The sequence below is a fragment of the Marmota marmota genome, unplaced genomic scaffold (genome assembly GCF_001458135.2).
Source record: "Marmota marmota marmota unplaced genomic scaffold, marMar, whole genome shotgun sequence".
NCBI lineage: Eukaryota > Metazoa > Chordata > Mammalia > Rodentia > Sciuridae > Marmota > Marmota marmota.
This window is the reverse complement of record NW_025999949.1, coordinates 2,812,888-2,839,227: the sequence shown is the minus strand read 5'-3', so window position 1 is coordinate 2,839,227 and position 26,340 is coordinate 2,812,888. Positions and strand designations below refer to the sequence as shown.

Sequence of the window (26,340 nt, the reverse complement as noted above, 5' to 3'; positions counted from 1 at the left end):
GGACCGCGGGGACCTGGGCGGGGGGAGGGCCTGGCCGAGAGCGGGCCGAGCTCTGGCCGGGCCAGCGTATCGCCAGGTATACCAGGGCGAGACCGCTCTCTGGTGTCCAGGGCAAACCCACTACGGGTGAGGTTTGGGGTGGGGCTCTCCTGGGACCTAGGGCTGGATTTCCTGGGTTCTGCAGTGGGAGGAAGGACTTGAATTTTCCCGGTCCGGTGGGGGAGGGGTTGGCTCTTCCTACTCGGGAACGGGCGCGGGAAGTGCGAATGGGGGCGCCGAGTCCCTGGGGCTAGAACAGGGGTTGGAGAAGACCGCGGTGAGCGTCGGAAACTCATCCCGGGGGGAGAACTAGAAGGTCCCTGCTCCGGGTATTGAGACTCACATCCTGCTTTGCGGGGTGGATAGGCTTGAGCTTAACAGCCGGTGGTGTCCCCTTTGGGTTGGGTGTGGTTCTCGCCCCCTCCCCCACCTGCCGCAGCTGTTGGGTGCTTCTGTACTCTGCTGGGACACCGGTGGTGTCCGGTGGCTGGGAAGACGGCGGTGGGAGAGCGGGGTGTGTCCGCAACGGGACTGGTAGCGGTTCCGCTTTTGCGGGCGGCACTGGCGACTCTGCCCCCGGTTGGGGCGAGCGGCTCCCCCCCACTTCTGACTTGGGCGGGTGCTCGAGCTGCTCCTCCCTCTTGCTCTGCTGCGGCTGGGGAGGGGGGGTGGAATTAACACGCAGCGGTAGGTTGGGCTCCTTGACACAGATCCGCCGTGACAAAGAGAGTCGGGGACTTGTGCGGAGGCGCAAGCCTGGGCGGAGCCAAGGAGGGGAGGTGGTTGCCGACAGCGCGGACCGTGGGATTTGCACTTTAAAGTCACGGTCTGCGCGATTTCTTTCACCCTACCGTACGTCTTAAGTCAGTTGAGGGTTAAGTGGGTGCGGCGAGTCTTCTCTGCAGTGTAGAGGCGAGGCATTGGAACCCAAGTTATTCTATGAGAAACCTAATCCACTTCCTCTTGTACCAAAGAGGATAGGGAAACGTTTATATTGGTTTTAGGATATTTTTCATTAGATGCAACGTTAATCAGAGAGCATCTCAGAGTTCCTAGGGGAAAAATTAATATTTCTAGAACAGGAGGAAAATGAGATAAAAAATATTAGTTTATTCATTGAAACAGTACAGCTCTTACTGAAGCTAGGTGATTGTTTGTTTAAATAGTGGTAACTGTTCAGAAAAAAGAAAGTGTAGTGGGATTTCCGTGGGAAGGTAAAGTGTATGTCACTTTCATGGTGTGGGTGGCAGTGGCTCTTCTCTCCACCTTTTAATTTAATAGTGCATTTCTGGCATCATTCTGTGGGATCCCTGTATAGTTTAGTATCTTTCTCTGTGTTGCAGACCCTTTAAAAAGGATTGTTTTTGAAGAAGACCAGCAGAGATAAATTGAAGTCTAAGGAAAGTGAATTAGGTGAAAAGACGGGAAAGAGCAGCTTGATTGATAACATAATAAAGTTGTGACTGCTAGAATTAAAATGCTTTGAGCCTACATTTAAACTTTTAAGCACAGTGACATTGGGTGCTTCCAGTGTGACATATTTTAGTGTGTACAGATAGGACTCAAAAAAGTAAAGTAGTGTGCATATAGCAAGAGATAGATGAGGTCTTAGCATTAGATGTTGCTCCTTAATGTTTTAATGATCAAAATGTCTAAGAAGAACCATATTTGTTCGTTTTTCCCAGAAAATTATCATGTTATAATCAGCTGGCAAGATCTAGTAGGTTTGGGATGGGGATACTAACAACTAAAACTTAATCATTCCTGACAGAAGTAAGTATGATGAAAGTTAAAAGATATGAATTATGTCAAACTGGCATGACTCATGGTTCTGGAAGCATAGAAATTTTAATGCTCTTTCTAGGCATTGTTTTTACCAAATGAAGAAAAGCTGCATAAGTTTTGGATTACTTAGTGATATTGGAAACAATTTATGATCATTCTCCTAAGAGACCTAAATTTTAATTCCCCATGTGAAGAATCCTTCACAGACAACTAGGTTTGAGGTGTTAATATGGCTTATTAAGCACATATAACTTTTGAGTCTGTATATTTGGGAAAACATTTCTAAATACTCCTTTTTTTTTTCCCCCTACAGAACATCCAGTCATGGATAAAAATGAGCTGGTGCAGAAGGCCAAACTGGCCGAGCAGGCTGAGCGATATGATGACATGGCAGCCTGCATGAAGTCTGTAACTGAGCAAGGAGCTGAATTGTCTAATGAGGAGAGGAATCTTCTTTCAGTTGCTTATAAAAATGTTGTAGGAGCCCGTAGGTCATCTTGGAGGGTCGTCTCAAGTATTGAGCAAAAGACGGAAGGTGCTGAGAAAAAGCAGCAGATGGCTCGAGAATACAGAGAGAAAATTGAGACTGAGCTAAGAGACATCTGCAATGATGTACTGGTGAGAATCTGTCTAGCTTCATTATTATAGCATAGGAAATGAGCATCAGTTTTTGTATGACTCTACCCCTCCTTTGGTTTTTCTTTTCCTTTGAAAAATTGTTCTAAATTTAGAAGTCTTCAGGATGTCATTACTTAAAATGTGTGGAAACAATTATAGATAATTTGTGTAAAATAAATGGAGTAATGATTATCAGTTTGGTTTTGCTAAAAACAGTAAGCTATGTAGGTATCTTACGTGCTAGTTGGAAAGGAACTGGATTGCGTTACATTTCAATTACGGTTAAAATATCTAGTAATTCCAAAAGTGAAATCTTAAATATATGTATGTGGATATAGGAATTCTACACACTTTGTTTTATGGAAGGAATGTAATAGGATACTCACATAATGCTCTTCTCTGGATTATCTGTTATAATGTTAATGAAATGAGTCAGCCATGCAGAAAACTCTTTGACTTCAGTTGTTTCTTCCCCTTCCTGCATTTATTTGTTGGAAGTTACCTTTGAATACCAGCATCCACATGAAAGGTTATGAGTAACTCAGCTTGATTTTCCTGGTTCAAGAAGTAGTTTAAATATGTAGTACTTACTGTGTTATAGCACTGTGTTTCTCTAAAAGCCTAAAAGAATTAGACATTGCATTTTGGTTAATTTTAATCTCTTTTTATAAACTATGGTTTTCTGATCCAGAAAAATTTGAGGTAATCTAGTTAGAGAGTCCAGCCAGTTAGCATATAACATTTTACATACATGAATACTTTCCCTTTTTAATAAATTGAGAGTTTTTGGAATAATACTTAACGTTTTACCAAATGATTATAGTTCTAGGACTTCAGGTTACATATATTGGGTCTCAATATGGCAGGTCTCTGATATATAGAAGCGGGCAGTATCCTAAATTCTCTGGACAGGTTACTAAATCTCGGACTCTGGAAATTCACGTGTGCAGTATTTAGGATTTGAACTGTGTTCATGGAAGAACTACTGTAATGAGCAATATAGGATCATTTTTTATGTAGTTGTGGGTTTTTTGTTGTGATAATTTTACAACTCATTTAACACACCAGTCTTCATTAATGGAAAAGCTTCAATTCCTAAATTGTATTTTTCTCTTGGCATTTTTTTTTTTTTTAATTTATTTTAAAGTGAGCTCACATTCACAAAATCTTATGTGGCAGTTAAGGTCTTGGGTATATTTTTTGTTGATTGCTTATCTGAAATCTTTACTATCACAGCTATAATTTCTAAGGTGAAAAAAGGAATATTAATCTTTCATTGAGGCTAATTTTATACTTACGATTACTAAATTAAGCACTTAAAATTTGAAATTGTTTTTTCTATAATAAAACATACGTTGTGGTTTTAATTTTTTTTCTTTCTGTTTTTCTTCCTTCTGGTGTCTACCCTGCCAAGTACTCATTTTTATTTTACTTTCAAAGGTGTATATTACAAATTGTAATTTCCCTTAGAACAAAATTCAGTTTTAGGAATAAAGGGGGGAATATGGTTAACAAGCTTATTTGCAACCCCTGGTATTTATTTGCATTTTTTTCACACACAAAGTATCAAAGCTCTTGTGAGGATTTTCCTAGGAAAAAAACTGTAGCAGTTTTGACTTTGGTTTCCTTATCAAGGAGAGGAAAAAAAAATCTACATTAGAAGCACTTGATGAAGATGATCAAATTAATCTCTAAATGGCCTCTAAGATTATTAAGGGGGGGTCATTGGTTATCACTAGGCATGACATGTTCACCTCCTTGAGATAGCACTAACTTTTCACAGTTTTCACTTTGAAAGTTTAATTCCTTTATATATAAATGGCTTAGAGAATTCTAAGCTTCGCTTCCAGGCTTGGTCTTAGCAAGAATAATCTCTCAGTGATCTTTCCATGGCTCATAATGTAGAGTAGGTGCTCAAGTATTTGTTAAATAAACTAGCTTATTTTGGGGAAAGAGGATAGTAGGATTAAGTCAGCAGTACTGCTAATTTTCCTAGGCATTTTCTGTTTCAACTTAGTAGGGAAATTCAGCATTTATTCATGATAACTTTATTCTTTACATATGGGCAGTTCCCTATCATGTTTTTCAGAGGTGAGGTTGACTTGGAAACATAAAATTCCTTTTCCCTTTTCTAGTAAAATGGAAGAAACATAGCAGATCTGATATTTTTCTTAAATATTTTTTTCTGGACCATTGTACTTGATTAATAAAAGCATGTACTTTTTCTTAATTTCAGAGGAAAAAAAGCAGGTAATTTTTGTGCAGAATTAATGTTGGCAGGGATGAACCAGATTGCATTGTTATATTGAGTCATGTGTGTTATAATTGTTGAGACAATGTCCTTTCTTCCCCCCAAAAAAGCAGCCTAATTGCTAGAGTTCTCAGTTTTTCTGAGGGATCCCTAACATAACATTCTGGTTATATGCATTTGTCAGGTGTTTAGTTTGTGCCATTTAAGAAGCAGACAAAAAAAGAGACCAGTGTTACTTTATGGAAATTAGGGATCATTACTGTGGGAAATGGTCACTGGAATAATCTTTACATTTTTTCCTTATGCAGTAGAACTTGAAATTATTTCTTATGTGTTAATTTGAAACATAACTTATGTAGTTATGTGAATTAATGCAGTCTGCCTTTTCTGTAGGTGCTCTTGTGGTGGTTGGAAGGACTTAATGCTAGTGATAATCTAATGCTACTGCTGTTTAAATCTGAAATATGCAGCCAATAATTAGGCAGTTTTTATCTTGGAAATAATGATGAAATTAAAGTATGAAGGAATACATACTAGAAAACCTAATTCAAACTCAATTCACTGTATTGAGTATAATGAGCTCAAGAGTTTGAATCAAAACAACAGTTGTACAATGTGAAAACCATTCAGTCCCTCTTGAATACAGAGCTCAATTAAATAGAACCATGGGGTTGTTGTGGAGGAGGAGGATCTGGTAAAGCACCTTGACTTCCCTCTGTGTCCTCAGCTTTGTGGCTGTTTTAAAAGCAGTGATGAACCTGCCTTTACTAGTACAGGAGTCTCTCAACTCAAGTCCATGGATGGGATTTAAATGATCCAAGAAGTTGTGTGTGTCTCTGGGGCAGAGGCTTCATGCCAGCCATCAGATTTTCAAATGTATCACTTAAAAATTTGAAAACTGGTATATAAGGCAAAGAACAGCTTCCTTTCCTTATTAAAGGAGGTCTAAGATAGGAAGCTGTAAAATTGTCTACCATTTGTAACAGTTGGCAATGTAGTTAAGTAATCAAGTACTGTAATAGTGATTCAGTTAACTTGACTGAATTGCATTTTGTTATGCTGCTGTATTTTATTTGCCTGGAACAGTGTTAAGATGTGGTTACTGGGTACTGATTTTTATCTTCAGTCCACAGACTGCTTTTAAGCAGAACAGGGTCAAGATAGGAAACTAGGCAGTGTTTGGGTCTTACCTAGTTAGAATCCATCTGTATATGCCTTGGGCTTCTAAAAAGACTTCTATGTAGTGTTAGTTTTTAAGCCTAAAATTATTAGGTATAGTTTATATCCTGGAGTAAGCATTTCTTAAAAGAATTCTGTAGTGCCAACCCATATTGAATTCTTCGTAGTTATATATACACACATACATACATGTCTGTCACATGTGGCTTTTGATGTGTTTTAAAGTACTAGGAATTTATGTGATGGAGATACCTATAGTACCTTCCAGGAAATAATAAATTGGTCAGTTTTGGTAATGAGTTTCAGTAGTCATTTAATGGTAAGTGCTGGCACTCAGGTGAGGTATTTTGTGTAGCTGGGCAGTCTGAGTTATATAAAGTGGAAGTGACAAAAATAAATGAAGATGAAGGTAGGCAGGTAGGAGTTCCTTTTTTAGTGTAAAAGGGAGTAACCAATTAATGTGATCAAGAGCAACACATTGCCCATTTATATTAAGCAATACTTAGGAATGAGATCCTACTTCTGAGAGATGCTGGATTACCTGAAGATTGTTTAGTGATAAATTTTGAAAATAGTTAAAAGTGAATTAAGAGGGAAAAATTATAGTATTTGAGATTGAAATTAGAATGAAAAATCTGAGAAGTCTCAAAAATATAAGAATGTAGACACTTGTGAAATAATGACCCAACTCTTTTATTCTAAGAAAAAATCTTTATAGCCTTATCTTGTATATTTGAACTAAAAAAGTGGGGAATAAGATATCTTAGGGTTATAATAACTTACAATGAGTAATTTTTTCATTTTTTAAGACTAGTCAATTGGTCATTGAAGAAATCCTACAGCACTTTTAAAATGATAGAGTAGAAGCTTCTTGTTAGCTATTTGAAAAGAAGCTCATATGTTTTAAACATTTATTTTAAATTAAAACATATTTATTTGCCTTTTTTTTTAACATGGGATTAAGACATTTTCTTTAAATATGTGTAGATCTACAGTTTGGAAATCATTTCCTCTATTTCTTGCATAAGCCATCCTTCTAAATACAAATGCATCCTCCATAAAATGCAGTTTGGATTGAGAAAGTAAATAGGCCATTGGTTCAGAATCCCATGTGCTGTTTTTTCTGATCTTAGTTGTTCATCCACATCTTTTCATAACTGTATTTCATTAGTTAACATTTAAGTAATTCTAGCTGGTATAGTGGCATAATTTTGTAAACAAATAGCACACTCTTGGTAAGCATGTGATTGCTTTTAGAAGCTGAAGGATATTCCTGAGAGTGACTGGAAAACCCACAGCCTCAAGCACTGAGCCCAATTTATGGGGATCAGTGTTCTAAGAATGAAGAACCTAGAATAAACACGTCTTTATCTATTAAGTGGAATTGGTAAATCCAGCAAATTAACTGGAGTTTCTTTAAGGGAGTTGTTATGTTCAAGATCATTCTATCAGAACTTTAGGGAGGGATAGCCTTGATGGAATTAAAAGCCTTTTTCGGTTTTGGAAGAGATGAGATTAGAAGGAGAGATGGATACAAGTCAAATCATGAAGGCCTACTGAATGCTCTAAATGTAGTAGAAATGGGAACTTTTAAGGTCATGGAAAATACTTTATGGAAAGGAAACAGCTCCAAATTTTGCTTTATCCTGTTTTATAAAGAAATTTAGAGCTTCTTATTAATAATAGATTCTTAATGCCTTCCATCAGTTTGTTAATCATTGCTTACACTCTCATTTTACAGAATTGGTTTTGACTTCTGGGGCATCTTTAACCTGTGAAAGACTTAAGATTTTTTTTCCCCCTGAATAATATTCCTGTTTTCATGTCTGAAAGTGATTCTAGCACTTACAGGACAGGAAGCCCAATATTAGGAAGTAGTCTACCTTTATAACCTTTACAAATCAAATTAATTCCGCCATAAATTTTTCAATTTCAGAATAAATGAAATTTCAGTGCATTTGTACTGAGGAATGTGAGAAAAATTTTTGAAAGTTCAAATTATGGGTTTTCTCTCATGTCAACTAAGTTAAATAACTTCCACTCCTTTGAAATTCTAGTAGGCCTTTTTAAGAGTTTTTCTAGAATTCCTTGGATCCCTATTGTGATTTCATCCTAGTTCCCATAGCTTATAGTTCCCATAGCTTTATTCTCATATAGTACTATTATAGTTTTACACTGAGAATAAACTGTGCTGTAAGTTTTAGGGGACTCGGAATTACTGTCAGTTTCAGTATGCTCAAGGCCGTAGTTTGTCTTGATTTTGAAGCTCCCTAACCCAATTTTTTTCTCACTACAAACTGCTGCTGCTATGTTCCCTAGATCATTAGTTTTCAGTAGTTTACATTCATGCTGATATTCATTTTTATGATACACCCCATTGGTATTCCCAGAATTAGACTCAAAAGAGAAGTGTACATTGCCAAATAAGAAATGATTTTGTAAAGATAAACTTGATCTGATTTTAATGAACAAAAAATAAATTATAAATGTTCTTTTACAGTTGCTACTAGTCATTCACTTGAACTTGCTACTTCCCAATTCTTTGTTGCACATATTTCTCATTGTAACTTTCTAAAATGCTGCTTTCATTTGCTCCTTCCTTGCCAAAGTCCCCTACTTAAAGTCTTTAGCTGTACTTTGTTCTTCTGTCTGTCCCTGATTCAAGCCATTGCTAATTCTCATCTTTCTGATCTAAGGGGTTTGTTTCATACTCTGATTTAGAACTTACTTTAATCTTGATATGTAAGTCATTTTTCAACTAGAGAAGATTGGCTCCATTTCTTCATGCTTCTTGAAAACAGATCCATTGACTTCTGTGGTATTTAATTTGTAATGAAAGTACACTGAAGGAATATGATAAACTTAATTTTTTCAGGCACAAATTTGAATTTGGGCTGGGAGGAATATCATGCCAGGTCAGCCTAATACAGCATTTCCCATTTCACTAGGGGCATTTGTGTGTAAGAGGTCATAGTCAACTTGTTTTCCATTCAGTAATTCCCTGTATCACATTTAATTTACAGGGAGTGGCTAATTTTTGTTACATTGGGATTTCATTTATTTGACTTTATTCTCATTCATTATACTTGCTTTTCTCAGAAATGTTAGCTCTTTTCTTAAAGCATAATAAACACCCTTGCCCGCCCGAGTTTAGAATGACACATTTGGACCTCATTCAACCCAGGACACTTGATGAAAATCCACCAAAAATACATTATTTAAAATTGAGAACCTTCTAATTACACAGGATGTACCATAGTAAAAGCAAGTTCTCAGTTCAATGTGATGAATACTTTTAATACTGTGGAAGATATTGGAAAGAATAGCATCCCAAAATCATCCTGCTATTTTGTCAAGTCATGGCTTCCTGTTAGTTTCCTTTCTAATTGTTCCCATCTGATAAGAGATGATGTTTAGGCTCTTGTTTGTTTTGTTTTGGTGGTGGTGATTTTGCTCTACTGGGGATTGAATCCAGAAATGCTCTACCACTGAACTGTATCCCTTAGTCCTTTTTTTTTTTTTTTTTTTGCAGGGGGGCAGGGACGACCAGGGATTGAACCCAGGGGTACTTTACCATTGAGCTATATCCCTATTTCTTTTTTGCTGAGTTGCTTAGGACCTCACTAAGTTGCTGAGGCTGATTTTGAACTCATGGTCTTCTGGCCTCAGCCTCCTGAGCCGCTGGGATTACAGATGTGCACTACCACACCTGGCTCCCCTAGCCCTTTTTATTTTTTGAGACAGAATCTTGCTAAATTTAAAGTACCCAGGCTGTTCTTAAATTTGCCATCTTGGTGCAGCCTCCCCAGTAGCTGGGATTACAGGAATGTACCATCGGGCCCAGCCAGACTGTTTCTTTCTGGATCACAGGAATAAAACCTGAAGGGTATTCACATCTAATATTTCTAAAAAGGAAACTAACAGTGTGTGCTACTTTATTTTAGTGAGGTGAATTGGTACAGGTTCTGCAGGCTTAACTGTGAAACTCTTGTTTTTCTGTTAAATGTTTATTAACTACCTGCAATTTTGTAAGCCCTTTGCCATAGAATAATTCTGCTCTTGTGTTGACATCCTGGAGAGGAAAAAGACATGTACACAAGTAATAGAATATGAATTAGGCTGAGCATTGTGTAGCACAAGCCTGTAATCCCAGCTACTCAGGGGGCTGAGGCAGGAGGATTGAAACTTCCGGCCAACTTGGGCAAATCAGCGAGACCCAGTCTCAGGATGAAAGAGAAAGAGCTAGGGATGTAGTTCAGAGGTGTAGAGCACTTGCCTAGCATGTGTGAGGCCTTGGATTCAATCCCTAGCACCACCAAATAAATTTTTAAAATAACAAGATTATGAGAGGTTAGAAAGTACTGTATATGGTTGTACATTGAAGAGTCATCTTCAACTGACTTTTTTATAAGGGTCTGATAAGCAGTGCGCCACTGCCTGTGATCCCAGCAACTCCGGAGGCTGAGGTAGGATTGAAAGTTCAAGGCCACACTGGGCAATTTAGCAAGACTGTGTCTCAAATAAAAAGGATTGGGGATGTATCTCAGTGGTAGCGTGCTCCTGGGTTCAACCCCCAGTGTCACATAAAATAAAAAGGTTCTAATAAAACGTAATCCTATTAGGGAATTTATACATAATATACAAGTTTTTAAAAGCTATAGAAATGAGACATTTTAAGCAAACAAAGTTTTATGATGAAAATAATTGCAAAATGGAGCCTTGATTTATTAGAAAGTTCAGCTTAGGTCAAGGTTGAGGCCATCTGTAGAAGGAGCTCTGGGGGAGTGGAAAAAAGGAAATAAAAGAGTATCAGTTTTAATGTGAACCATTTACTGCTCAATGAGTTCTCTTGGGTACTTTACCATTTTGATTGTCTTTAGAGGTTACATTTTGGATTTGTTTTAAATTTTTACTTCTTTTGTGGTGCTGGGTATTGAACCCAAGGACACTTTACCACTGAACTACATCCCCTGCTCTTTTCATTTATTTTTATTTGAAAACAGGGTTTCACTAAGTTGTCCTGGCTGGCCTCAATTTTGTCATCCTTCCAGTTTAGCCTCCCAGGGCTGGGATTTACAGATGTGAGCCCAACTAAAAATGCCTTTGCTTTATCAAATTGGTTTTAATAAATAAAATGATGAAGATTTTACCATCTGTTTATTGTTGGAAAATGTGTTCAGTTAAGTGACTGGTCAAAAATTCTCTTAACTTTGATTTTTCTCATAGAACACTTAAAATTTACTCCAGTAGGCCAAATATTTTTTTTTAAATGTTTTTAAAAACACTGTACTTTATGCCAGGTGCAGTGGTGAACACCTGTAATCCTGCCGACTCCAGCAGTTGAGGAAGGAGAATCACAAGTTGGAGGCCAGACTGAACAATTTAGTGAGACCCTGTTTCAGAATAAAAAAGACTGGGGATGTAACCCAGAGGTATAGTGCCCTTGAGTTAATCCCCAGTACCCAACAATATCAAAAAACTTTATACTTCCTGCTGTTATTTTGCTAGCCTTTGTGAGCCAGAGGCAAGCAATTCCCTGATCCTGATTTAACTTAGCAATTTTTAGTCCCTCTTATTGTAAGCCATTTTACCCAATTGACTTTTCTAAAAATCAGCAGTAAATAACAGTCCAAGCATTCTGTCTTCATTATTTTGTGCAGTTAGTTATCTTATTTTGTTTGGCATATAAATTAGGGAGCAATACATTTTGCAGGAATTATGGTATTTTATGGTAGCATTGATATTTCTCAAGTATGCCTTTGCTTTATCAAATATCTGGTTGGTTTTAATAAATAAAATGATGAAGATTTTACCATCTGTTTATTGTTGGAAGATGTATTCAGTTAAGTGGTCAAAAATTCTCTTAACTTTGATTTCCTCATAGAACACTTAAAATTTACTCCAGTAGGCCAAATATTACATAAAGTAAAAACATCTGGAAATACCTGTTTACTAATTAGTTCACTGGGGAATTACTGGGCATGGGATACTTTTCCAGTAAACTTATATCCCCAGTCTTTTTTTATTTTTTGGGGACAGTGTCTTGCTAAGTTGCTGAGGGTTTTTTGTTGTTGTTTGTTTGGTACTGGGGATTGGACTGGGGGCTGGATTGAATTTAGGAGCCAGGGCACTTAACCACTGAGCAACACTCCCAGCACTATTTTGTAGTTTATTTAGAGATAGGGTCTCACTGAGTTTGATTAGTGCCTTGCTTTTGCTGAGGCAGGCTTTGAACTCCAAATCCTCCTGCCTCAGCCTCCTGAGCTGCTGGGATTGCAGACATGCACCAACACACCCAACTGCTGAGGATCTTCCTCCTCTTGCCTGAGTCTCTTGGGTTAGCTAGGATTATAGGTGTATGCCACCAGGCCTGGCTGGCATTAACATTTCTAATGAAGTTCTTTTCTCTGGTTGTTTGGAATCAGCTGAGGAAGTTGCAGTTCCAGAGATGAATGGAAGCCACTCTAGCCACAAGGGGGAGTAAGAGACTAATTTCCAGATTAATGGGCTGTTGGCAACAAATTAATGCCCTAACAAAAAAAAAAGAATATTAAGAGATCTAGGAATGATATGCAGCTGAGTAGCTCTACAGAGTAAAGTAAAAGTTGTGTAAATATTATTTTTCTATGCATGGAATAATTATACATGACAAGAAATTTGAATTACATTATCTCCTGTTAAGGAGGATGTTTTATTTATTTTTGTGGTGCTGGGAATTGAACTCAGATGCTCTCTGCCAATGTCCCCAGCTCCTTTTATTTTATTTTGAGACAGGGTCTCACTAAATTGGAGTATTTTGTGAGTTTATAAATTGAGAATTGAATTTTACAGAGTAATTGAATTTTAGAGTTGAAGGACTATCCAGCCTAGCTTTCTCATTTTAATGGACTGAGAAATGAAAGATGAAGGATTTCATGACTTAACGTTAGGTCATATAGTAAGCATTAATATGTTTAGCCCTTTACATGGTACCACCTTATTGAAACTTTCCTCTTCTATAAGAGGGTTGCGGGATTTTGTGAGTACACACTCTTAATTTTACTATAAAGATGATCGCTTCTGTGTTAGACTTTGGGGGTCTATACTTAATGAGAATCACATTTGAGGGCTCTTGTACATCCATTTTTGCTTCTTTTCAACCACTGATGGGGTTTTCTTTTTGCTCCCTCTTCTCTCTCTCTCTCTTTTTTTTTTTTTTTTTGGTATGTTTGTGTACGCGTGTGTGCGCACATGTGCATGCATGCTTTGTTTGAAAATAGGTATGTTTGTATTGTGATTTGTTTTGTTCAAGGAATAGAGCCATGGTAGTAAAATCTCAGAGGAAATGCTTATGGAGACTTGATCTTTATTTGGCAAGGTTATGTCACAGTTAGCCCAGCTATATTTTCAGACTCCCAGAAATGTCTCATTAGGGTTTGATTTGTTTTGCTAATGATTTGTATGCATAATTACCTTTGTGAAAATTAAGCATAATGTTATAACCAGTTGGTGACAAATTTCATCAAGACAAAGTGAGAACTCTTTTTCCCCTCTACCTTAAAATGATTCTATAAAATTTAACTCCCAGTTGTTTTTCTTTACAAATGTATCATTGTTTTTGTGCCATTTCTTTCCTGAATTCAAAAGTAATACCAGCACAGTATGGAAATAGGAAAATACATGAGTACAAAAGAATATGAGGGTATGTATACACTGTTAAGCCTATCTTCCAGAAGTAATCACTATTTAGGAGAATTTCTCTTTAAAATTTGTTTTTAGATTAATAATTGTAATATTAAATAACCAGAGAGAAAAATATCTTCTCTACATGTGGTAGTTGTCTTTCTGACCAGTTTATTTTTCAACTTTTTAAAAAGTATTTTGGATTTAGGAAAGATTGGCCTAAAATGGTTTGAAGAATTTCTCATATGTCCTTCACTGATTTATCCCAAATGTTGTTGTGTTATATAACCACCATGTAGTTTTCAGAACCAGGAATGTAATAAAAAATAATAGGTAAGGTATTGCAGATCTTATTTAAATTTCACAAATTGTACCACCATATTTCCTGGATGGCTCCAGAATTCTCTGTCCAGGAGATACTTTGCATTTTGTTTACTCTGTTTTATTGTGGATCAGTTTTCAGTCTTTACCTTTCATGATTTTGGCACTCTTTCAAGAGTACCTGCCAATTATTTTGTAGATTTTCCCTTGATTTATATTTGCATGGTTACTCCTCACCATTAAATTCATAATTTTGTTTTTGGCAGGGGTCCTGGGATTGATACTATGTCCTCCTCAGTGAATCATTGGAAGGCATGTGATTTTTGTTCTGTTATTTAACCAGTAGCACTTTTATTGAGTACTTGTTTTTAATTTTAAGAGTCTAGTCTGAAAAAGCTTAGTCTATGAACTTTTATTCCCTTTCAAAAGAAAGGAAAAGGAAAAAGTGGCCTTGAATGTAAGGAAATCTAAGGGATAATGGTAGAGTAGATAGTGTTTGGTGCTTTAGAAATGCTTTTCTGGGATAAAATGGGAAGGGAGTTTTGAAACTAATGTTATGTAGCTACTTTCAGAGTCCTGTCATAATTTTGTCTTTGAAACTCTTGTCACATTTCTTGTGGCAATTGATCAGGTTTCCTGACTTTCAAACAAGTTCACTTGCCTCACACTATCTTCCCATCCACCACTGGGTTTTTCTTTGCTCTCCTCATCTTTCAGAATCATTGCATAGAAAGCAATTTTCCAAGGGTCATGCAAGCGTAATTAGGAGGTGTTTAGCCTGCCCTTTGCTACTGTTTCTGAACATATGTGCTTAGTGTATAGTGCCCAAATACTTGTCATTTTAAAAGAGCAATTTCTTAGGTTTTCAGATAAACGCTTTTTTCTCTTCTAGCAAAATATTCATTATCAGACATACCATCAACTCCAGTAATTTCTATCATGTTTTAACTATTAGAAGTTTGGTGTACGTATTGAGTTTTTGATCATGAAGACTATTTTGAAAAGTTATCTTTATGTAATCCAGTTGGGATTTAATGTTTGATTGTGTAAAATGTCTTTATGGAGCCTTGTAAGTAAGTTAAGAATCCATGTGTATAAGGGGATGGTGCCCACCTGTAGCCCAGCTTCTTGGGAGACTAAAACCAGGAGGATTGCTTGAGTCAGCAAGTTCAAGGTCAGCCTGGGCAGCAGGCTGTTAAAGGTGCAAAAATGTAAAGATTATAAATTATATTTGCTTTGGATAGTAATTCAGATTATTATAGAACATAGGATAGAGAGTGAAAAAATGAAGCTATTGTGACCTCATTCCACTTCATCAGAGGTATTCTATTAGTCCTTTTAGTATCCTTCTGGGAATTTCAGTGCCAAGAAAATAATTATATTCTTGAGGAGTAGTGTCATTTACTTGGTGTTTTGTAATTGGTGTTATCCCCCTGCCCCCTTAATGCTTCTTACTATATTGACAGACACCTTGTTTTTTTAATGTCTATCTCTTATTAACAGAAATCAGTATTTTCTTCTTTAACTAAACTAAAAGCTCTCCACTAGACATTAATGGTACAGATAGTGTAGAGGAAGCTGAATATCTTACGAGAATTAACCTTAGGGAGAACATAGCATTTAGAACTAAGTATTTAGGACAAACTTTCTTTTCAGTTGTACTGAGGTGTGATTGGGGGGAGAAATGTATTATATATTTTAAGGTGTATGATATAGCAAAACTTCCTTTTAACCAACAGTTCTTAAAAGTGGTATGAGGTCCTGGAAGTTTAATAGAGTGGCTCCATGAGGTCATGACAATATTAAATAATCATTGGGTCCCTGTCCCTGTTTTGACATCAGCACTGATGATGTAAAAAGCAAGGATGGCTTAAAATCTGGTTACCCAACATGAATCTAGGCAGTAATTCTGTAATGTACTGGTAATCATTGTATTCTTCCCCACCATGCACTCATAATGAAAAAAGAATGCTTTTAGTATCCTTGGAACAATAAAATTAATTATAAGAGTCTTTATATAGATATCTTTGTGTGGCAGAATGGAAAATACACTTGTCCTCCTGTCTATGGGGATTGGTTCTAGGACTGCTCCCCCCACCCCCAATCAACAGATGTTCATGTCCCATACATAAAATAAAATGATGAACCAATCAGTGTTCTCCCTCATACTTTAAATCATTGCTAGATTACTTAATACCTAAAAAAAAAAAAATGTTCTGTAAGTAATTATTTTATTATATTGTATGGAGAATAATGACCAAAAAAAAAAAAAAGTTGTGTCAATTGTGTATTAAACTAGCTATCATTGTGGAATGTTCTTTTTACAGAGAACTACAGACAAACTGATTATTCAGATTTGGGTATTTGGCAAACATGAAAATCAGTGAAGTAAGCCAGTCACTTCAAGGAAATTAAATGATATTTGTGACAATGATAAAAATGAGAACTCTGGAAAATTTACAATTCCCTACTGTTACCTTAACAGCTTTCCAGTAAATTTTTATGAATAGAAAGGTGTCTTGAGCAAAAATATTTTAACCAAAAATATGAAACTATTTGTTAATATTTTTCTTTCTGGAAAGTGTACCAGTTGAGAAATAAGTACCATGGTATTTTTAAAATATAAGGAAATGAGTTAAAAGCTAAGGTAATTTCTGGGTAGGTGAGTTGGCTAGTTAGAGAACTGTTTTAAGATTACTATGGTATGCATATTTTCTTTTAGTAATTTGCTTAATTAACTTGGACAGGACTTTTAAAGGGGAAAAAAAGCGTGGATCATACTAGATTTTTTTGTTTTTCCTTCCAAGAAAAATGAAGACAACATTTCTTTGTTGCTTATTACATGGCAGACTCTACTAAGTGTTTTCTAGACTGTATACTAACTCAATCATCCTTCCAGCCCTATTGATAATCCCCTTCTTAACAGATGAAAAACATGCAGCCCAGAGAAATTGCAGAATTCTGTAAAAGTGACAACACAGATAGTAAGGAGTGAACTGGGATTTGAATTTAGGTAATAATCAGCATAGATCTCTTGGTGGGGAGGGGCGGCAGGGAATTGAACCCAGGGATGCTTAGCCACAAGCCACCCTTTATATTTTGAGACAGAGTCTGGCTAAGTTGCTGAAGCTGGCTTTGAACTTTCGTTTCTCCTGCCTCAGCCTCCCAAGCCAGTGGGATTACAGGTATATGCTACTGTGCCTGGCTAGCCCTCATTTTATAGTTGAAAGTTGTGACACCTTGTATAATGCTGTACCCACAACCACTCCTTTTAAACTCAGGTTCTCATCATTGTTTTCATTGTACTTTTGTAGTTGAACAAACTTTAGAACCTTGCATTGTGTACTTAATAGGCTGTTCTCTTAATTTTTGTGTGCATTTTGAAAATAGCTCTCATTCCTTTCTACTTTTCCGTTTTCTACTTTGCCTTCATCTTTTCCCTTGCTTCATTGTTCCACTTCTTTCTGAACAGTGCTGTTTCCTTTTATGCTTTATTCCTTCTTTTCTTTCTGCATTTGTTGCTTTCTTCTGTCTTTCAAATCTGGAAAATTAGCTTTCATTATTCTTTCAGTTTGACAACATTACCTAGTTGCCTCTTTTGTAATTTCAGTTAACGTAATCCAATGAACGCTACTTTCCCTTACAGTTGAGAAAGACCCCATCTATCATCCCCTCACCCCCACCACCACTCAGGGCTTTGTTTTTGATAGGCATGCACTCTACCACTGAGCTACATCCTCATTCTCAGCCCTTTTTAAAAACATTATTGAGACACGGTCTCTATTAAGTTCTTCAAGACTGGCCTGGAATTTGGCAATCTACCTGTTTCAGCCTCCCAGGTAGTTGGTGTTGTAGGCATGCACCATTGCATTTTTTTAATCCCATCTAAGTGATCCCTCATGTTTCTTTTTTGGTACCAGGGGGGTCACATCCCCAGTCTTTTTTATTTTGAGATAGGATCTTGCTAAGTTGCTTAGGGTCTCAATAAGTTGCTGAGGCTGGCTCCAAACTTTTGATCCTCCTGCCTCAGCCTCCTAAACCTCTGGGATTACAGGTGCATGCACCACTGAGCCCAGCTTGGCTGAACTCTCAATGGGCATTTCTTCACTTGGCATTGGCTGGAACCACTCATTGCTACATTCAGCTACGATTTCAGTTGAGACTGAAATATCTTAATTAACATGGCTTCACTTGCATTTGCAGTGACTGGGGGTGGCATGCATGTCATTCTTTTTAATAGGATAGTTTAACTTCTTACACAATAGTTCAGGGCTCCAAGAACAAAAAGAAAATCAACTTGGGGGGCTGGGATTGTGGCTCAGTGGTAGAGTACTTGCCTAGCATGTGTGAGGTGCTGGGTTCAATCCTTAGAACCACATAAAAATAAAGGTATTGTGTCCAACTACAACTTAAAAAGATTTTAAAAAAGAAAAGAAAATCAACTTGGTAGGGTCAGCATTTCACCAGAAACATTTACCACTGTAGACGCTTGTTTCTTGTGGGTGCTGGTTATTACTGTTTTGCAGCTAATTCAGAGTTCAACTTGAGTAAAAAGGTGCTTGACTGTTATTTTAATTAGCAGGTTATTTGTTAGTTTAGCATGATTTACCCCAGTGTAAAATAAGAGGTTTTTAGGAATACATAAGTTAATACAAAAATAGATGACTCATTCTTAAAAACATTTATTGACATCTTGTTTTAAAGAGGTTTAGTTTTCTGGTGCAGTTTAAAATTCAGCCTCTTAAATGATTAACTCTTAACTAACAGTATCTGCTTATGGTCTTCATTTCTACATACAGAATGAGTAGCTGGGTTAAAGTGTTTTACTTACCCACTATTGGAACATAGTGGGTAAACACATGCAGAGTTACAATTAAAACACATTTTTCTAATGATTGTGCTTATAAATATACACTACTAGGCGACTACCTTATGGAGTATAAAGTGTTAGATCATTTTTTTTTTTTTTTCCTTGTTAAGAATTTGGCTTGTCTGGGGCTTATTGAGTCCAGTTGAAAATAGACCTCACCTTGAATTCTAGAGTATACTAACACTTATAAGAAGGGAATGGGTGGGGTGAGAGTGGCCCGTATTTTTGTCTGTTTAAGAGCCTTCTCTTCCAGTATAGTCACCACCTTTTTTTTTTTTTTTTTTTTGCTTTAAAATGGTTGTAGAGGGTGATTTTTACTGTTAGGATTCAAATAAGCTTTAATTGTTAAGAGTTTTAAACAGAACTGTACGATGACATTTTAATTTTATCTGCTTTTCTGTGATTTCTAAGCATGTATCTTGTAAGGTAAAAGATCATTTTAAAGAGATTAAAGTTCTGCTTAGATTTTTAAGTTTCCATCCTTTTACTGTCTAATTTGCTTTTGAAAATTAAGCTTTTACTTGAGGGTATAACCTTTTGTGAGGTATTACTTCAAATTATGTTCTTATAAATGAATTTAATTTTTTTCTGCTTCCTCTGACATGAGCTTTGGTTCTGTCATTATGATTTCTGCTTCAGTTATTTTTCTAGAGTCTCAAAAGATTTGTCTGAAGTTCTTTGTATTTTCATGTCATAATTGCATTTAAATGGAAAGTTTGCCAGTTCATTAGAAAATGTTCTTTAATATTAACTGTCATGCATTATATTCATTGAAACCAGCATGTGAATAGATAAATATTGTTAAGGATCTATATTTAGTTTTATTCTTAAATAACAAACCAAGTACTAACTTCAAAGTTTAAGCTGCCCAAAGCATTCTAATATTTAAGCCACAGATTCATGAACCCTTTGCATTCTCAGCTATCTTAATGACAGTAATTGGGTATGAAAGTTCTTAGGCAACAGTATATGCTTAAGAAATGCAGTTACATTGTTTTGTAAATGTTTTATTCTAATTATGTCTGTTTCTGTTTCTTTTCTTCTTAAGTCTCTTTTGGAAAAATTCTTGATCCCCAATGCTTCACAAGCAGAGAGCAAAGTCTTCTATTTGAAAATGAAAGGAGACTATTACCGTTACTTGGCTGAGGTTGCTGCTGGTGATGATAAGAAAGGTATGTTGTATTTGTTTTAAACCTTTTGGCTGAACTTGTATAAATGTGGTAGTGTGGAAATAGTTGCCTTCTGAAATAAAAACAATTTTTTGTTGTTTTTTAATTGCTTTAGAGCACTGAATAACGAGCAGAAATGTTTGGGCAGATTTTGTTTTTGAGTGCCGAGAATATATATATCTATTGCTTAATATTGCTATTCTAAAATTATGCTTTCTGAAAAGCAAATTTTGTGTACAAGGATGGTTTTCCAGAATTGGTTCAAAATAATAGAGGCCACAGCATAACTGAGAAGCAGTACAAACTAAGTATTGAAAATGGAACAGTGAGATTACAAGGTTGTTTTGTTTCAAGATTAACAAATAGCTAATCTGATCTAAAAGACCTTCTACTCCAACCCCACCCTCACCACCTTTTTTTTTCAAGTCTTGTTCAGTTGAGGTCATTACAGATTATGTTTCAGCCAACATACAGGGTATTAAATAAAAGGTTTGGTTCAGGGAGTAAAGATTAAGTGCAGACTACTTTATCAGTACATTTTGGTGTTTTATTATCCAGGGATTGTGGATCAGTCACAACAAGCATACCAAGAAGCTTTTGAAATCAGCAAAAAGGAAATGCAGCCAACACATCCTATCAGATTGGGTCTGGCCCTTAACTTCTCTGTGTTCTATTATGAGATTCTGAACTCCCCAGAGAAAGCCTGCTCTCTTGCAAAGACAGTATGTATTTTACTTATTATGTGGAGATTTACCAGTCTTTATTATTTGAGCACTGAAATTTACTTCTTTTTAAATCACAGGCTTTTGATGAAGCCATTGCTGAACTTGATACATTAAGTGAAGAATCATACAAAGACAGCACGCTAATAATGCAATTACTGAGAGACAACTTGACAGTAAGTACAAATAGCATCATTAATGATTAATATGAATGAGGAAATTTACGTTTTCCTGGCTTTAAAAAAAAAAAAAAAAGCCCATATGAAGAAAACTCTTAATATATAATAAGAAACGGAAATACATTTTCCATTAGTTACAGATCTATTGTAAAATTTTTAGTCCTCAAAATTTTGTGAATCTATGATTTTTAACTTTTAAATGACATTTTCCATTTCAAATCTTGAGTGTCTTCATATTACTCACTGAACAGTTTAATATCAAAAATAGAGACTGTTAAAATTTCTTCAAAAGTTATTCTTATTAAGTTGCCTCCATATTTGCATAGAATACAATAAGGCACTGATAACATCAGCTGGAATTTTCAGGCACTTTGCAGAATCCAAGTGGAAATCTACTTTGCTTAGTCTCTTAACTTTAAAAAAATAAAATGACTTACAGAAGACTATAATTGTCTAATTATATTCATATTTAGAAAAAGAACCCCAGTACCATCACACAAAAAATGAACAGTAGTTCCTTAAGTGATATTAAGTATCTAAATCCATTTTCAGTGGTCTCTCTTTTTTTTTTTTAAGTTTTTTATTTGAATGGGATCCAAATGAAGTCCACAGATAGCAATTAATTTATATGTATCCTTGGTTCTTTAGATTTTTCCATTTTTCTTCTTAAGATAAATATTAAATTTGAAGTTTTGATTCTCAGGTGAAAAAAATTACCAAGTATCTGCTATGTGTCAGGTAGAGGGGTAGAAATTAGACATAGTAGTCTAGAATTGCTAGGTTTTGTTAGTTTTAAGGCATTTCTCTTGGGAACTACATTTTGTTTTATGTTTCAGTTCCAACTTCATTGTAGTCCACTGCCAATTAAATAGCTACAATTATTTTAGTGAGTGAGTATGATTTGGAGCTACCTATAAACTCACTGTATTTTATTTAATTGAGTGAGTTGGGCATGGTATCTGCACATCTGTAATCCCAGCTACTCAGGAGGCTGAGGCTGGAGGATTTCTAGTTCAAGGCCAGCCTGAGAAACTTCTCCAAGACCCTGTGTCTTCAAAATAAATTTAATAAAGGCTTTGGGTATAGCTCAGTGGTGAAGCAGTTCCTAGCATGTGTGAGACCTTAGGTTCAATCCCCAGTACCACAGTGAATCAACCCAGCCTAATCTGAAAGAATCTTTATGTCAAATGAAAGAAACACTTCACTTTATTAGCTAATTTTAATATTAATTTCTTTTTGAGAGGCAGCTTAACAGTTCTTTTCTTGTTGGAAGTGAGATGGAACCTGAATTACTATTCTGTGTTCTCATTACTTTTTCAAGAGGGCCTAATCTAATGTGCACATGGCAGCTGAATTTTGGTGTCGGGATAGCTTAAAATGTATACTGACTGCAACAACTGAATAAGAAGAAAGCCAATGTTCCCATTCTGATTGTCACTATTTACTATGTTTTCGCTGAGCCTTATTATTGTCATCAGCTGATAAAATTGTAGGTTGATTTGATCAATCCTCAACTGAAGAAATTTTGCACAAACCTAACCTAGTATTTGAGTCTGAATCTGGTTGACCACAATTATCAACATACTATCCCAGAGAACTATCTTGTGTCAAGTTTTTAACATTTATACATGAAATTCAAAATTCCTTGAAGGCTAGAACTAGAAAGAGACCTTAGAGACAGTTTCATCATGTCCTGCGAAACTCCTATTGATATAACAGGAGCACAAGTTACAAAAGGTCATTTGGCTAGCTGTGTGACCTTGGAAGTAGTCTTATTTCCAGGCCAGAGATATATTTGATTAATAAATAAATGAATTAATGGAATTTTTTTCACCTGTTGCAGGACCGTAATAGTAGTGAAAATGTTAATAACAATCTACAACACTATGAAACAAGTTTTGTTTTTGCCTCTTAGAATATTTGATTCTGACCATACTATTTGGTTCAGCATTTATTTTGAGTCATATAAATAGATGGTATGTTTTTCTAAGCTAAAAATGTTAGAAAAGCTAAATTTGCAGTTAACCCAGAGTAGATACTGATTGGACTTTTATATGATGTAGGATTTTCTTTGGAGTGGGAGGTCAGTCAAAGCTCTATGAGGGGAGAGTAAACAGCCTTATTTCCTTGAACATGGGCCAATTTAGGTTAATTCTGCTTTAGTTGCACTCAACAAGTATATATATATACATCTCAGATTGGGGCTTTTCTTCTGGACAAGATATTTTGATAGTTTTTGATACTTCATTTTTTTGTTTTAATTGATTTATTCTACTTCACCTTTTATGAATGACAAAAGTTTGCTACATCTGACTTTGTTATTTGAAGACAACTGTGTTGTATATGTATCATGCTTACAAAGATGAGTAAGGAGGAAATAAATGTATTATGTTGAAGTGTGTTTGAAGCTGCCTTCAGTAGAGCTACCTTTTTAAGAATGCTCATCAACTAAAACACATGGTTACATGCTAGGACTTGGCATACATATGAAAGTTTTCCCTTTTCTCCAAACTGAAACATGCTGAAAAACCTTTTCCTCCTTTTTTTTTTTTTTTTTTTTTTTAAACCAGTTGTGGACATCAGATACCCAAGGAGACGAAGCTGAAGCAGGAGAAGGAGGGGAAAATTAACCGGCCTTCCAACTTTTGTCTGCCTCATTCTAAAATTTACACAGTAGACCATTTGTCATCCATGCTGTCCCACAAATAGTTTTTTGTTTACGATTTATGACAGGTTTATGTTACTTCTATTTGAATTTCTATATTTCCCATGTGGTTTTTATGTTTAATATTAGGGGAGTAGAGCCAGTTAACATTTAGGGAGTTATCTGTTTTCATCTTGAGGTGGCCAATATGGGGATGTGGAATTTTTATACGAGTTATAAATGTTTGGCATAGTACTTTAGGTACATTGTGGCTTCACAAGGGCCAGTGTTAAAACTGCTTCCATGTCTAAGCAAAGAAAACTGCCTACATATTGGTTTGTCCTGGTGGGGAATAAAAGGGATCATTGGTTCCAGTCACAGGTGTAGTTATTGTGGGTACTTTAAGGATTGGAGCACTTACAAGACTGTAGTAGAAACAGATATCCCATGGATCCTACATGTGTGAATCATGTGTTTCTGTGGAATAGTCAATCTCAGTGTACACAACTTTGACTACAGCTGCAGAAGTGCTCCTTTAGACAAAGTTGTGACCCAATTTACTCTGGATAAGGGCAGAAACGGTTCACATTCCATTATTTGTAAAGTTACCTGCTGTTTGCTTTCATTATTTTTGCTACACATTTTATTTGTATTTAAATGTTTTAGGCAACCTAAGAACAAATGTAAAAGTAAAGATGCAGTAAAAATGAATTGCTTGATATCCATTACTTCATGTATATCAAGCACAGCAGTAAACAAAACAAACCCCTTGTATTTAACTTTTTTAGGGTTTTTTTTTTTTTTTTTTGCTTTTTTGATTTTTTTTTTTTTTGATACTTGCCTAACATGCATGTGCTGTAAAAATAGTTAACAGGGAAATAACTTGAGATGATGGCTAGCTTTGTTTAATGTCTTATGAAATTTTCATGAACAATCCAAGCATAATTGTTAAGAACCCGTGTATTAAGTTCATGTAAGTGGAATAAAAGTTTTATGAATGGACTTTTCAACTACTTTCTCTACAGCTTTTCATGTAAATTATAGTCTTTTGGTTTTGAAACTTCTCTAAAGTAAATTGTACATTCTTGGAAATGTATTCCTTATTCCCTCTTGGCAGCTAATGGGCTTTTACCAAGTTTAAATGCAAAAATTTATAATAAGAATACTACTAATATAACTACCATTCTCAACCATGTCCCATGTTCCCCTTCCTCCCTCCTCCCCCCAAAAAATGAAAAAAAATTGTTTTCTGGGGGAGGGTGAGATTGATTGGAAAAAAGTATTGTGTTCCATTCAAAATTTTGGTATATGGCATTTTCTAACTTAGGAAGCCACAATGTTCTTGACCCATCACGACATTGGGTAGCATTAACTGAAAGTTTTGTGCTTCCAAATCATTTTGGATTTTAAGAATTTCTTGATATTCTATGGCTTGCCTTCAATTTTGATCCTTTGTCAGGTGCACAAGATTACCTTTCTTTTTTAGCCTTCTGTCTTGTCACCAACCATTCCTATTTGGTGGCCGTGTACTTGGGAAAAGGCCGCATGATCTTTCTGGCTCCACTCAATGTCTAAGATACCCACCCTGCTTCCTTTGCTTGCATCCCACCAACTATTTCCCACATCCTCTTTACTGCAGCACATCTCTCCTTAGTTGATGAGATTGTGTTTATCTCCCTGTAAACCCTACCAATCCTGAATGGTCTGTCATTGTCTGCCTTTAAAATCTTTCCTCTTCCTCTCTTTAAATAATGATGGGGCTAAGTTATACCCAAAGCTCACCCTGCAGAATATTTCCTCAGTACTTTACAGAAAACACCAAACAAAAATTCCATTTTAAAAGAGTTGTATTTTTTTTTCCCCCTTTTAGAATGTAAGCTCCTCAAGAGCAGGGACAATGTTTTCTGTATGTTCTATTGTGCCTAGTACACTGTAAATGCTCAATAAATATTGATGATGGGAGGCAGTGAGTCTTGGTGATAAGGGTGAGAAACTGAAATCCCAAACACTGCTTTGTTGCTTGTTTTATTATGATCTCAGATTAAATTGGGAAATACCGGCCTTTTGGGACTATTTTCCCAAATAGTACATTCAAATAAAAGTGCAATGGAGGCCTTGGGGTCTTTTATTTCCAGGAGAAAAGATCTCATGCATTTGGGAAAACAGTGCATCTTCTTCACAGTTCCTACCTTACCTGTTGATTTCTCCTGACTCCCCAGGCCAGGTTGGTGAAATAATTGTTTTTATAGCTAAGGAGAATTAATCTAGTAGACTTAAGGATGGGATCTCATTCAAGTAAATTATAAATAAATATAAAACTTTTCAAAGTTTGCCTATTAGCTATTTATAGGCATTAGTCATCTAAATTAGTTCATTTCTGAAATAAATGTGATAGTACTTCACTGATAATAGTGATTTAATGTTTTCTACATAGTAGTGCCAATAAATGAAGAATGATTTCCAACTTGAGATTTTTTTCCCTTGGAATTTGAGTAATAAATTTGTTTATATAACTTATTTCCCTAATTGTCCCAAATCAAGGCTTTATGTCTGTTTTTGTTAACATAACATGGTAACACCAGGAAATTGAAAAATCCAGTGATATGTTTTGTGTGGGTGAAGTATTGGAACTTCTTTTTAAAAAGAAAGATCACAGTTGTCCTAGGAGAGTAAAACAGTGCTCTACTTAGGGAAAAGGAAGGAATTTCCTGTAGCCCTTGTCTAGGGGCAGCTTTGTTGTTTCTTATTCTATATACATCATAAGAGTTGGGGAGGGAGAGGATAAGAAAATTAAATATTAAGTGACTTAATTTTAAGGGCTCAATATTTTTTCCTCCCTGTCTTCCCTACAAATAGTTGGCAGTCTTACAAGAGCCCCAAATATTTTCAAACTAATCAAGA

The 26,340-nt window shown here is 35.9% G+C and overlaps 1 protein-coding gene across 2 annotated transcripts in view; it reads left to right on the top strand.

Annotated features, from left to right (window-relative positions):
* The window catches only part of Ywhaz (tyrosine 3-monooxygenase/tryptophan 5-monooxygenase activation protein zeta), a 26,527-nt gene extending 976 nt beyond the window's left edge, over positions 1-25,551 (top strand). Inside the window, exons 1-6 of one of the 2 annotated variants that reach the window (XM_048801930.1) lie at positions 103-126; positions 2,138-2,442; positions 19,774-19,897; positions 20,453-20,616; positions 20,697-20,792; positions 23,366-25,551. In XM_048801930.1, coding sequence (XP_048657887.1) covers positions 2,149-2,442; positions 19,774-19,897; positions 20,453-20,616; positions 20,697-20,792; positions 23,366-23,425 — 738 coding nt within the window. In that variant the 5' untranslated portion in view covers positions 103-126; positions 2,138-2,148 and the 3' untranslated portion in view covers positions 23,426-25,551. Of the gene's footprint in view, positions 1-102; positions 127-2,137; positions 2,443-19,773; positions 19,898-20,452; positions 20,617-20,696; positions 20,793-23,365 lie in introns of those variants that run through there. The other variant, XM_015486345.2, reaches the window with a different exon arrangement.
* The last annotated feature ends 789 nt before the right edge of the window (positions 25,552-26,340 follow it).